Genomic DNA, 15,010 nt, shown 5'->3' with positions numbered 1-15,010 from the left:
TTAAATGTAGGAAAAAGATTAGAGAAAAAAATCAGATACCCTTGCTTTGCTGTGTGCCTTTTTTGAGGTCAACTTGAAAAAGTTTTCATAATGTGATAACTTCTTGGGAGGAGGTTAATAATAATGTTGTGTTAACTTTTTGCAAAGTCAATTTGAATTCGGGTACTTTATTTATTTCTCAATCTGAATGGTGAAATGCAGTTTCTGTTGATTTTTCAACTGATGAAAGGGGTATTGCTTACGGGTGAAATGAATTAGCATTTCAATAACTTTGAGGAATCTTGAGTTTTCAGGTTCTGGACAAGTACATCTAATGCCTTGGCCTGGCGTGGATTCTCTTGGAATTTTAAATGTGGGAAAAATTTGGAGAAAAAATCAGAAACCCTTGCTTTGCTGTGTGTTGAGGTGAACTTGAAAAAGTTTTCATAATGTGATAGGTAATGATAACTTGAAAAAATATGTTGTGATAACTTTTTGCAAAGTCAATTTGAATTTCAGTACTTTATTGCTCAATGGTGAGATGCAGTTTCTGTTGATTTTTCCACTGACGAAAGGGGTATTGTTTACAGGTGAAATGAAAGGAATTAGAGCATTTTAACTTGAGAGATCTCAAGTTTTCTCATCATTGACTTCTTCTTTAAAGTTCAGATGTTCAATAGAGAAAAAAATCAGATACCCTTGCTTTGCTGTGTGCCTTTTTTGAGGTCAACTTGAAAAAGTTTTCATAATGTGATAACTTCTTGGGGGGAGGTTAATAATAATGTTGTGATAACTTTTTGCAAAGTCAATTTGAACTCGGGTACTTTATTTATTTCTCACTCTCAATGGTGAAATGCAGTTTCTGTTGATTTTTCAACTGATGAAAGGGGTATTGTTTACGGGTGAAATGAATTAGCATTTCAATAACTTTGAGGAATCTTGAGTTTTTTCAAAAAGGAGTCAGTCCTTCTTCATCTAAAGTTCAAATGTTCAATGTTGTAGACTTAAAATTCAATCTACTGTTCAGAGTTGAACCAAGGCTTATTCAGATCATTCAGAAGCAAAACTTTCTGGATTCTAAAATTGGATTTTTCAAAACATGATGTACAGAAGAAATAAACAATTTGGTGCCCTAAAAGCTTGAAGTTCGCACTTCAAATATGCCAATTCTAATTATTTCGCCCAGACACTTATCCATTAGATGAGTATTCACTCAGGTATCTCATGAATGATTGGACAGAAGGCCCTACAGCTATCCTCACAGCTCCCAGTAATATTTCGGTCAATAATTATTATTTTGTTCAAATTACGTGTGGATGTTTCTTTGCAGAAAATTATTTTAAGGCTTCAAAATGTTATTTCCAATTTAAAATCTAACAAGTTTTTTGTTTTAATTGAAGGTAGGTTTTTACAATTTTTTACTAGGGGGGGAGGGGGGGTGAATACCGGCCCGTAATGTTCAACAAATATCAAAAATGGCCCTCTATACATTTTGAGTTTGACATGCCTGCCGTAGAGAGTGGTCTCGCGAGACCAAGTCTAGCGAAAAATTCTACAGTGTACTGGCACCTTAAGACACAGCAAAAGTGTCAACCTATCTCTTGAGAATAAATCACCAAGGGATCCAAATCCACCAACAGACCATACGATAGTATAGAGCTTTGTTTTTACAAAACTTCATCTTAATTTCTCAGCTATTTCATAGTTTTTTTTTTCTCTTCAAAACGTTTAATATATCTTCACAATATCTATGATCACAATTCGCCTTGGGTTTTGTGCATGAAACAAAGCAACTTTTTCTCTCCAACTTCGTAGGAATCTAAGTACTCAGGGCAGAACTTGAGTTTAGCTTAGCAACTGAGAAAAACTTTCGTAGGAAATAGGAATACAGATATACAGTTGGAATAGAGGTAGGAAATAGGAATACAGATATACAGTTGGAATAGAGGTAGGAAATAGGAATACAGATATACAGTTGGAATAGAGGTAGGAAATAGGAATACAGAAATGCAGTTGGAATAGAGGTAGGCAATAGGAATACAGAAATACAGTTGGAATAGAGGTAGGAAATAGGAATACAGAAATACAGTTGGAAGAGAGGTAGGGAATAGGAATACAGAAAAACAGTTCGAAATACGAGAATACAGGAATAGGACACTGTCTATTGCGCCCGCCCAAATAGATGGTACAGGTGAACAAGGTGAAATATTGGTGAACGAGCAAACAGAAGCTACTGCTTTTTAAAGGCAGGTAGTACCAATGTATTGGTACTTGCGTCTAGTACCCTCAGAACTTGTCCAATAGCTCTGCCAGATCAAATATCGTAACAGAATCACAGGCAAAACAGGTATTTTGGGACCAAAAGCACTATTCGCAGTTCGTTAGAAACATTCGGGGGACTCCGCCTCATTTTCAGTCCCGACAATCCGTACATACAGGACTGGTCAGGCACTCACACGTTCCTATTCAGAGTTTAGTCCTCCGTCCTTCTTACTGAGAGAGAAATGTCCTTAATGTAAAAAGAAAATACTCATTGTTGCGTGACGACAAAAAAAGTGCAAAAAATAATAAAATAATTGGAAATTTAATATCATACGTTCAATGCTAATAGATTTTTTTTTTTTTACCTATTATAAATTATGGAATAGTGCATGTGTTTTTACCAAGAGGAGGTATGGGGACAAGTTTGCTGTATTAATTAACACACGGGCAATGTATTATTCATACCCGTTACTAGACGCAAGGCCTCATCAATGAGAAGTATTTCTCAATGAGTAGAATCTATCAGGTATAGTGTGAGAGTAATGACTTTAATGAGGGATCAAATGCAGTATTCGACTCTGTTTGGTCCTTAGGTTTTTATTAACCTTTCCCACATATTGGAAATGAGTAGAATCTATCAGGTATAGTGTGAGAGTAATGACTTTAATGAGGGATCAAATGCAGTATTCGACTCTGTTTGGTCCTTAGGTCTTTATTAACCTTTCCCACATATTGGTAAAATATTGAAACATTCTGGTGCTCTATAGACTTAGCATCATCTTGTTCTTCATTGCAGGATCCTTACTTGGATGTCGCAGAAGCCCTCAATGAGTAGAATCTATCAGGTATAGTGTGAGAGTAATGACTTTAATGAGGGATCAAATGCAGTATTCGACTCTGTTTGGTCCTTAAGTCTTTATTAACCTTTCCCACATATTGGTAAAATATTGAAAAATTCTGGTGCTCTATAGACTTAGCATCATCTTGTTCTTCATTGCAGGATCCTTACTTGGATGTCGCAGAAGCTCAAACCTATGAGTTGAGTGCCTGCTACAACGTCAGCATTGACTGTCGCTCCGGAGACATGGTCGCCAGAATCAAAACCAACAAACTTTTCGACGGCAAGATCTACGCCAAGGGAAGTCCCAACTCTTGCGTTCAGGACATCAAGGGCAGTCTGGACTTTGAACTGGAGATGGCTTTCGATGATGTCGAGTGCAACGTGAAGCACCAAGGCCTTGGACGCTACATGAACGACGTGGTTATTCAACATCATGATACCATCATTACGAGCTCGGATCTGGGACTAGCTGTCACGTGCCAGTATTTATTTTTTCAACTATAAACTATAAAATTATGAAAAAAGTAACTATGGCTATTCATAAAATATTTTTAAATGATAAAATTATGTACAAAGAAATGTTCACAGTGGGATTCGAACCCCTCCCCACCCGCTCGGCAGTTTGTCAAAGATCACACTCCTTACCACTGTGACACTCCGACTTTTGACTCTACGTAGTACAAAACTTCCTTATTAATTAACTCGAGCGATAATTTAGAATTTTTCCCCTAAAAATCACTCTTTTATCAAATTTAAGGCTGAAGGGGCCCTTTGGGGGCCTTGAAAATATGAAAAGGCACACCTACCACTCACGAGAAAAAAAATGAGCCATCAACCATCAAAATCGGTCCAGTGGTTTAGGCTGTAGAGCGGTCAACGTCAAAGAAGAAGCGGAAGCGGAAGCAGAAGCAGAAGCAGCAGCAGCAGCAGAAAATGATGAAAAATTTGACGTTTTTCAAAGTCAAATATCTCCGGCTAAACTTAACTGATTTTGATGATTTTTTTTTCAACTTGGTCTACTTTCATGCCCCAACACACACATGCAATCCGTTTTCTTCCATCATTTGTAGTTGTCCCCCTACAACTACCTGAAAACGGCTACTTTCCCTGTCGCGTATAATATCACTAGTAGCGCGGTCAAACTTTCTTGACTTGGCGGGGCGGAGCGCTACCGCGCTCCTTAATTAAAAGACCAATAACTTTTCTCTGTCAATTGTCATTTTATTGGCTTGTTCCTTGTAATATAGTTATCAAATCGGGTTGATTACAGTTATTGGTTTTATTTCAAGTTGTTACCACCGTTATGTTGAAAAAGAAATAACTTTTTATTGACATCTTAAGCCGTAAAAACTAAGTTACAAAATAACAACAAGGTGTGATTAGTATTGAGTTATGTTGAAAAAGAAATAACATTTTATTGACATCTTAAGCCGTAAAAACTAAGTTACAAAATAACAACAAGGTGTGATTAGTATTGCACGCAAGGTAATCTTTGTCGTCAGTATCTTTCAAGTACTACTTACTTGAGTGGTCTTTTAAACTAAAGAAAGTCACTATAAATCTGTACCCTAACTTGCATGCCTGATTTTCTGTTTGTTTACAGGTTCTCGTCTCTTACTTCGACGCTTTCAAGTTCCCTTCGTCGGAAGTTGTACAATTCCGTGCTCTAGTGACACCCTGTATGCCATCCTGTGAACCTGTACAGTGTGACCAGGAAGATGGTTCCGGCGAAGTTCGATCTGTCCATTCCTTCGGCAAGAGGAGAAGAAGAAGGCACACCCTGGGAGGTTCTGGTGATCCTAAGGATGATCTGCTTCTGGTTCAAACCATTCAGATTACAGACAAGTTCCGGTTCACAGGCAATAACTTGAGCACAGGCGCGCTACAGGACAAGCTTCCCTCTTCTGTCTACATTGACTCCAACGAGTCTTCCTGTCTCAACTTTGTCGGTTTCTTCATCTCAGGTATTGTGTTCATCTGTGTGCAGATAGCTGTGATTCTCGCCTGGACTTATGTATGGCAACGGAAGAAACAAATGGACAAGGAGAGCCACTACCTCGCATCAGGGTCCTCGGTAAGCTTGAGTATACCTTCCCAGCATACCCATGTCAATAGAACTGAGAGTATGTGCAAGCTCTATGACACAGGGTACGCCAGCCGCTACTAAGCGAGCGCCGCGCCACAGGGTCGTCTTGTCGCCATTTTATATCAATGCCATGTTTAATTTAAATCTCCTCTTTACCTAGGTACTCTTTAGTACGCAATGTGTGGTGGAACCTTAGCCTGTACCATGCCCTCCCGACCCTCCCCCTCGGGTCCCGGGGGATGTATGAATGGCTTCCCTCTATCTATCCCCACACACAATACCTACCCACCGCTATAGATAACATACAAGCTCAACGTAAACGTAACTGTTAGGATGAACATACACACTAAACAAGGTTTTATACCTTTTTACTCGCTATAATGTTTCACTTAAAGAAAAAGGAAGAAAAAAAAATAGTGTTTCACCACCTTTTTTTTCGTTCCAATGAAACAAGTGCTACATTGCTATCTATCCCCACACACAATACCTACCCACCGCTATAGATAACATACAAGCTCAACGTAAACGTAACTGTTAGGATGAACATACACAGCCTGTAACTCATATACTAGATCACATTCCCGTCTGTTTCTTTTTCCATAAAGTGCACAAGAAAGTATTGCAACAGAAAATACTTCAAAACGAAAGCATCCGACTCATTCACCATTTCTAACGTTTTTCCTAGATTTTTTCTCTCTCGACAAATGCCATTAAACTTGAACGGAGCAAGCTCAAAGTAACATGACTGCAATGATGTGTTGGAATGTAGTATGATTTTTTCTCTCTCGACAAATGCCATTAAACTTGAACGAAACAAGCTCAAAGTAACATGACTGCAATGATGTGTTGGAATGTAGTATAGCTCAATTCTATTGTCTACTAACTGCAAATATTTACCGATAACGTTTCAACATTTTTACGATCACACCAATTCGTTCAGTTTAACCTAGAAACCAAAGTGACTCTATAACTCTATATACCTACAGCAGACCATTGAAATTTTATGACCACTGCGAGAATTTAGTATTTCAGAGTCAATTCCTAACACAGTAGTACAACTCCTACCTAAACATCATTTATGAGCAGTCCAATTTTGCGTGCTGCCCCCATTTTTTGGTGATCTTATTTTAAAAATGGACACTCCATTTAGATTGGAAAAAGGAAAGTGGAATCAGTTTAACCTAGAAACCAAAGTGACTCTATAACTCTATATACCTACAGCAGACCATTGAAATTTTATGACCACTGCGAGAATTTAGCATTTTAGAGTCAATTCCTAACACAGTAGTACAACTCCTACCTGCACATCATTTATGAGCAGTCCAATTTTGCGTGCTGCCCCCATTTTTTGGTGATCTTATTTTAAAAATGGACACTCCATTTAGATTGGAAAAAGGAAAGTGGAATTTTTTTCCTCACTTTCGAACTCTCAAGTTTTACGATTGTATTCATAAGGCATTCATTCAAATCGTTCATTACTTGTAGGTTTCATTCGAGCAATACATTCTTGTTTATTAACTAATAAACACATACAACGCACACATTTTCTACAGGCCATTCATACAATCAACTCTCAAGTTTTACGATTGTATTCATAAGGCATTCATTCAAATCGTTCATTACTTGTAGGTTTCATTCGAGCAATACATTCTTGTTCATTAACTAATAAACACATACAACGCACACATTTTCTACAGGCCATTCATACAATGTAATTTACCTAATTAAGAGTAATCGCGTATTTTAAATGGTTAATTTTATTATTCTCAACACTGTTTGTTGGTAAGAGGAACACTAGACTTCAAATGGCAACTTTCCTCTGAGCTCATGTGAGTTGATCGAAAAAATAATTGATACAATATTTACTTTTCTACAGTACTCGTACTTTCTACCGAGAAGTAATTTCATCAATTTTCAACAAGCGAAATCTTCTCAACCTGTTTGTTGGTAAGAGGAACACTAGACTTCAAATGGCAACTTTCCTCTGAGCTCATGTGAGTTGATCGAAAAAATAATTGATACAATGTTTACTTTTCTACAGTACTTTCCACTGAGAAATAATTTCATCAATTTTCCACAAGCGAAATCTTCTCAAGTTGAGCTCCATTTAAAAGAGGGGGAAGAATAATAATTTGCACCATTTAAAATCAAATTTTAATCAAAGAACTGAAATCACTTTTGTTTCATATGAAAAAACCCTAACTTAATTTTGTTAGTAGTAAAATTGTAATTGTATGTTTTAGGTTAATTGATCCTAGATTGTACAAAGAACTGAAATCACTTTTGTTTCATATGAAAAAACCCTAACTTAATTTTGTTAGTAGTAAAATTGTAATTGTATGTTTTAGGTTAGGTAAATTAATTGATCCTAGATTGTAATATTCTAATTTTAAACAAAAATGTTCGGGACTAGGCCAAACGTTATCCGTTTTTCTGGTTAATTTTTTCCACAATGAAAATCCCACCTACCACAGAAAAAATCTTTCAACAGAAGACAGTCTGTTTTTTGTTGAACGTTATCCTTTTTTTCTGATTGAAATGATTATGCCCAATGAAAATCCCACCGTTTACAGAAAATATCTTGCATTTTTCCGTTTCCTGTTAAAAGCTCCGTTTTTCTGGTTAATTTTTTCCACAATGAAAATCCCACCTACCACAGAAAAAATCTTTCAACAGAAGACAGTCTGTTTTTTGTTGAACATTATCCTTTTTTTTTCTGATTGAAATGATTATGCCCAATGAAAATCCCACCGTTTATAGAAAATATCTTGCATTTTTTCGTTTCCTGTTAAAAGCTCTGCGACTTTTCAAGTCACTTATCCTAGTAGTACGTATAAGAAGCATTTGTTTATTTGAAGAACGAAACACATCTCCGAAATTAATTGATGACCAGAAGAACTCAATGTTTGACCTAGGACTCCATGCATTGTACAGACAGTTTAGATATATTATTTATGTTAGAACTTTAAGAGATTTATTCATGACAAAGCGTTGTACATAAGATAGAACATTTATTTATTTGCCAGGCGTTTCCAAGTTCATTCGTCTAGTACTATTTTGTCTAGTTCTAGAACCAGTTTTAAAAGCGGTCCCTTCTTTCAGCCCTGATGAGCGATTGGTACGGGTTCCTTCTGGCCTTCGCCTTAACCCCCAAAAAAATGATTATTTGCCAGGCGTTTCCAAGTTCATTCGTCTAGTACTATTTTGTCTAGTTCTAGAACCAGTTTTAAAAGCGGTCCCTTCTTTCAGCTCTGATGAGCGATTGGTACGGGTTCCTTCTGGCCTTCGCCTTAACCCCCAAAATAATGGTAAAAGCTCTGCGACTTTTCAAGTCACTTATCCTAGTAGTACGTATAAGAAGCATTTGTTTATTTGAAGAACGAAACACATCTCCGAAATTAATTGATGACCAGAAGAACTCAATGTTTGACCTAGGACTCCATGCATTGTACAGACAGTTTAGATATATTATTTATGTTAGAACTTTAAGAGATTTATTCATGACAAAGCGTTGTACATAAGATAGAACATTTATTTATTTGCCACAGAAATGCAGTTGGAATAGAGGTAGGAAATAGGAATACAGAAATACAGTTGGAATAGAGGTAGGAAATAGGAATACAGAAATACAGTCGGAATAGAGGTAGGAAATAGGAATACAGAAATACAGTTGGAATAGAGGTAGGAAATAGTAATACAGAAATACAGTTGGAATAGAGGTAGGAAATAGGAATACAGAAATACAGTTGGAATAGAGGTAGGAAATAGGAATACAGATATACAGTTGGAATAGAGGTAGGCAATAGGAATACAGAAATACAGTTGGAATAGAGGTAGGAAATAGGAATACAGAAATACAGTTGGAATAGAGGTAGGAAATAGGAATACAGATATACAGTTGGAATAGAGGTAGGAAATAGGAATACAGAAATACAGTTGGAATAGAGGTAGGAAATAGGAATGCAGAAAAACAGTTCGAAATACGAGAATACAGGAATAGGACACTGTCTATTGCGCCCGCCCAAATAGATGGTACAGGTGAACAAGGTGAAATATTGGTGAACGAGCAAACAGAAGCTACTGCTTTTTAAAGGCAGGTAGTACCAATGTATTGGTACTTGCGTCTAGTACCCTCAGAACTTGTCCAATAGCTCTGCCAGATCAAATATCGTAACAGAATCACAGGCAAAACAGGTATTTTGGGACCAAAAGCACTATTCGCAGTTCGTTAGAAACATTCGGGGGACTCCGCCTCATTTTCAGTCCCGACAATCCGTACATACAGGACTGGTCAGGCACTCACACGTTCCTATTCAGAGTTTAAAACAGAAGCTACTGCTTTTTAAAGGCAGGTAGTACCAATGTATTGGTACTTGCGTCTAGTACCCTCAGAACTTGTCCAATAGCTCTGTCAGATCAAATATCGTAACAGAATCACAGGCAAAACAGGTACCTTGGGACCAAAAGCACTGTTCGTACTTCGTTAGAAACATTCGGGGGACTCCGTTTTAATTTCAGTCCCGACAATCCGTAAATACAGGACTGGTCAGGCACTCACACGTTCCTATTCAGAGTGTAGTCCTCCGTCCTTCTTACTGAGAGAGAAATGTCCTCAATGTAAGAAGAAAATACTCATTGTTGCGTGACGACAAAAAAAAGTGCAAAAAATAAATACTAAAGCAGCTACTGTATTAACATATGAAGGTAAAAATCTCTCTGATCCACAAGCAATAGCAGATGCCTTTGCAAAGCATTTTACCCGATCTTATAATGACACCCCATCTCAGTATTCCCCTAATTTTAACCAAGTGACAAAAAAATGAAACTAAAATGTAGCATGTATCAATATCGATCGAATAGGTAGATAAAAAGTTTTTACTTTCCTTATCGGTTAAAAACAGCAAAGTTTTTCATCCGTGACACAAGCATTTGCTTTTACGGATGGGTATATCATTCCAATATATGACTTTTTCATCAATGTTTGCATCAAAAAGCAACAATACTTTCATTACTAGTATAGCTCGCTATACTGTAGTAATAGAAAGTAATAAATGGAAATTATTTATTTAATTAAATTAGAAACGTAGGTTAATTAAATTAAATACGTAGGCTGGACTAAGACGAGAAAATGGAGCGCCAGGTTTTTTAACAAGTTTGTCAGAGAAACTTTAAAAAATAGTAGATATTTTTTATTTCGATTTTTGTTATGAAAATTCGAATGGATATGTTTAAAACAAAGCTAACATTTAGCTTATTAGTATGTTGCATTGAACAGCAGTTAAACCCACCTTTTCCCATTGTTTCTTTTCTGGGTATAAAATTTAGTATAAGAAGATTACTTCTGTGAAGTTACAGGTGTTCCTTTTAAACTCTTTCGAACCTCAAGTTAACATCAAGTCAAAATTGAATTTGATTTCATCAAATTAATCCACATTAAATTCAGAATAAAAAGCCATTTTTCGCTTTTTAATTTTCAAAAGAAACTAATTTTTAATTTTCAATCCTCGACAGATGCAAACATTTAGAATTTGAACTTTTTAAAACTTCATATGAAATCGCAATAACTTTTTTCCAGATACAGGAAACAATTAGCTAATATTATTTATTTTATTTTTAAATACTTTCATTTATTTATAGTACGTGCTTTGTGTAGGAAAATACGTTTAAAACAAAACTTTGAATGTAATTTCATATCTTCTAAGAGATAAGGATGATTTGTGAACAAAGCCAGTAGATTTAATCAGAGGTCCCAAAAAGGAGTTAACTGTAACAAGGTTAATTATTGCTTTCGATTACTCTTGTGTGCTGAGGAATCTAGACGACAGCTTTGGTCTGTCCAATGCCAGGCACTCAAGCTCAGTCAGACCGTCTTAACCGTGGCCTCAGACCGTGGCAGAAAAACCTTCAGACCCAGGTCTCTCAGACGGTCTGAAGCGTTTTCCGCCACACACGCATTACTGTCTGACCTTTTCGCTTATACAAGTAAATATTACAAAGTAATTTTAGTCCTTTTTTTTTCTCGAAGAGCTGTTGGTCTGTCCAATGCCAGGCACTTAAGCTCAGAGCGTCTTAACCGTAGCCTCAGACCGTGGCAGAAAAACCTTCAGACCCAGGTCTCTCAGACGGTCTGAAGCGTTTTCCGCCACACACACATGACTGTCTGACCTTTTCGCTTATACAAGTAAATATTACAAAGTAATTTTAGCCCATTTTTTTCTCCAAGAGCTGTAATTTCATGTAATTCTGACAACACTGCCATATTGTACCTCTGTCTCAGTCACTCTCACAGGCATTCCGTTCACAACTCGTCCTCATTTCTACTATCTCTCTCCCTCTCCGTCCTATGTTTTTACTTCATAAGAATAAGTGCAAAAAACGAAGATATTAAAAAAAAAAAAAAAATTGTACTTTTCGTCCCATAGTAAAGTTTGTGTTTTGTGTCTCTTTATTTTCTTTTGAATCTGCCGGGGATTGAACTTGGAATCTCCGCAGTGCAAGCCTAATGTCATACGATATTTGGGGCACAATTGGCCCGGTGGTAAAGCGCTTGCACACCATGCAGAAGATACCAGATTGAATTTTCACAAACGAAAAAAAAGCAATCGTTTTTGATTGCAAATGAAATATTTTACCAGTCACATTCTGATGTTTTGCAGTGAATTGGTATAAAAAAAAAAAATGAAAAAATGTCGTATAGGCACGTTCCCACTTGTCGTTTGAAAAAAAAAAAAGTTTGTGTTTTGTGTCTCTTTATTTTCTTTTGAATCTGCCGGGGATTGAACTTGGAATCTCCGCAGTGCAAGCCTAATGTCATACGATTTTTTGGGGCACAATTGGCCCGGTGGTAAAGCGCTTGCACACCATGCAGAAGATACCAGATTGGATTTTCACAAACGAAAAAAAAGCAATCGTTTTTGATTGCAAATGAAATATTTCACCAGTCACATTCTGATGTTTTGCAGTGAATTGGTAAAAAAAAAAATGTCGTATAGGCACGTTCCCACTTGTCGTTTGAAAAATAAAATCGTGTCGTGCGTACTGGGAACACTCTAATTTAACTTACATTGCCTACAGGACATTTTGTGTAGTTCGGGGGAAAAAAAAATCGTGTCGTGCGTACTGGGAACACTCTCATTTAACTTACATTGCCTACAGGACATTTTGTGTAGTTCGGGGGGAAAAAAATCGTGTCGTGTATAGTGGGAACACTCTCATTTAAATTACATTCCCTACAGGGCATTCGGAAAAAAATCGGCTGAAACTCACAAGTGGGACCGGACCCTTTAGTAGAACGCTAAAAAAACGTCACTCAGACACGAAGGGTAGCTTTTTTGTTGGTGGCTATTGCAAAAGCGAAAACATGCCAGCGGGGGGATGACTTACCCTCATTCTCTGATCCTGCACTGTCCACACTCGGGAAGCAAAATCATTGGAAGCTCCTAGACACAAAGTACCAGTAGAGTCGAAGTCTATGGACATCACACCCGCATTGCACCCCACCAGGAGACCTTTCTTCTCGGGGACACCTGAAAAAATAGACATTACACAGTCCTACTGAAACAGAAATTATACACAAAGATGATAGTGTGTTTCCACAAACAGATGATAGTACCACAAAGTCCTACTGAAACAGAAATTATACACAAAGATGATAGTGTGTTTCCACAAACAGATGATAGTACCACAAAGGTAGAAACACACTATCACGTCACATGAAGTCATGGAGAGTCAGAAAGATGTAGTTCAAAGTTTTCCCATAATATTGTAGGTAATTTCGTTCAGGACAGCCACACTACTATCACGTGACGTCACGTGATGGTAGTGTGTTTCTACCTTAACAGTTCCAGCTCTTTTGATAACATTCATTTCCAGGGAGTTTAAAAGTACCTACCGATTTGTAAAGAGATGCTCTACTGGACTGAGCAAAATGAAACATCTTGATCCAAGCTGACAGTCTAAAAAAAAAGTAGGTAGGTACTATTTAAATACCGATAAAAATAAGTAAAAGTGCAGGAATTTAAGATTTTTTTAATGTGTTAAACATGACTGTTTGGCACAAATGGTCCGTGATTAAGTACACCCTTGCTAAAATTTTATTCCATGACTTGGAATCGAACTACGAGGTAAATGACGAATTTTCCTCGAAAAGGTTTTCGACCTCTGCTCAAAGACTTACCCTTGGAAATATCCCATAGCTTGACTTTCCGGTCAGCGCCTCCCGTGGCTAAAACTCGATCTACAGGACTCCACTTGGCACAGCTAATCTCACCCTCGTGAGCTTCCTGTAGTATAGAACATGTAGGTACTATTTATTATACATACCTATCTAGGAACAAATTAGACCTCGGGAAGTACTTTGTGTCCCAGGGAAACTAAAAAAAAATACCCTCATAGGTACCACCCTTCTCTATTCTTCTCAAGTAGGACTTGGGTCTTTATTACCAATCCAACTCGATCTACAGGACTCCACTTGGCACAGCTAATCTCACCCTCGTGAGCTTCCTGTAGTATAGAACATGTAGGTACTATTTATTATACCTATCTAGGAACAAATTAGACCTCGGGAAGTACTTTGTGTCCCAGGGAAACTAAAAAAAATACCCTCATAGGTACCACCCTTCTCTATTCTTCTCAAGTAGGACTTGGGTCTTTATTACCAATCCAAAGTCCCAGGGAAACTAAAAAAAATACCCTCATAGGTACCACCCTTCTCTATTCTTCTCAAGTAGGACTTGGGTCTTTATTACCAATCCAACGGTGTAAACAAGGTTTTATACCTTTTTACTCGCTATAATGTTTCACTTAAAGAAAAAGGAAGAAAAAAAATAGTGTTTCACCACCTTTTTTTTCGTTCCAATGAAACAAGTGCTACATTAGACCCGTGTGGTCTGTGTCGTAGCATGTCCATCCCGTAGTATGCCTCATCAGATGGAAAAATAATTTGATAGTTGGGCTGGATCTGGATGTTTCTGAGATCATTTTATATAAATTTAATTGACTTGAAAAGTATGAAAAGGAATTTTTACCAAGCTAATCTGTGGGTCATTTCAGGGCGAGATCCATGGTCATCACTTTTCTTCTAACTTCATTCCAACATTTAAATTCAAATACCTACATAAACAGAAGTTAAATGAAATAAAACGAAGCAGTTGAATACAAAGGTACAATTTTATTATTCAATCAATGGAAATGGAAAGAGGTCGAGAGTTTGGGATTAAGGACTTACAAAGTGGAATGAGGCTTTTGTTGGTACAGCTGATGTGCACACCACAGGTCCTATGTCTTTCATGTAGGCATCAGGTGAAATACCTCGCATGTCTTTAGCCGCCTCCTCTAGCTCTTTCTGAAGCCGAATGTTCTTTATCCTGGGAAGAAGAGAAACTTTTGTAATGTTATACTTAAAAATAAGTTTCCAAAACTGCATTTCAATTTTTTTTTTTTTTTTTTTTACTAAATACTAACGATTCTTGTACTCAAGATGAATCAAACATTTCTTCTAATACCTATCCCTCTAATTCTAATATGACAGGTGGACAAACATTTGTCCCCACACCTATTAATCTGACAGATTCTGTGAGTAAAAATAAAACTAAAATATTGCCAACACTTAGAATTTTCTATCAAAATTGCAATAGTTTGAAAGGTGGGGCAAAAGCAAGAGAATTCTATATGAACCTTGTGAGCGAAGATTATGACATTCTTGTGATCACAGAATCTGGTCTGACACCTGACATCTTCAGCAATGAGCTATTTGACGATAGATATACAGTTTTTAGGCAAGATAGGGATTTAAACAACACGACTAAACTTAGTGGAGGTGGTATAGTTTTAGCAGTGAAAAA

The 15,010-nt window shown here is 37.1% G+C and overlaps 1 protein-coding gene across 2 annotated transcripts in view; it reads right to left on the bottom strand.

The window, feature by feature from the left end:
* The window catches only part of LOC103513712 (autophagy-related protein 16-1-like), an 85,668-nt gene that overhangs the window by 66,682 nt on the left and 3,976 nt on the right, over positions 1-15,010 (bottom strand). For both annotated transcript variants that reach the window (XM_026826835.1, XM_017445925.2), the window contains exons 5-7: positions 14,395-14,533; positions 13,345-13,450; positions 12,552-12,694 (exon numbers count right to left, since the gene is read on the bottom strand). In XM_026826835.1, coding sequence (XP_026682636.1) covers positions 12,552-12,694; positions 13,345-13,450; positions 14,395-14,533 — 388 coding nt within the window. The remainder of the gene's footprint in view (positions 1-12,551; positions 12,695-13,344; positions 13,451-14,394; positions 14,534-15,010) is intronic.

This window comes from Diaphorina citri, unplaced genomic scaffold (assembly GCF_000475195.1).
Source record: "Diaphorina citri unplaced genomic scaffold, Diaci psyllid genome assembly version 1.1 scaffold1011, whole genome shotgun sequence".
NCBI classification, from domain to species: Eukaryota; Metazoa; Arthropoda; class Insecta; order Hemiptera; family Psyllidae; genus Diaphorina; species Diaphorina citri.
The sequence above is the reverse complement of the archived record's forward strand: the minus strand, read 5'-3'. Positions and strand labels throughout refer to the sequence as shown.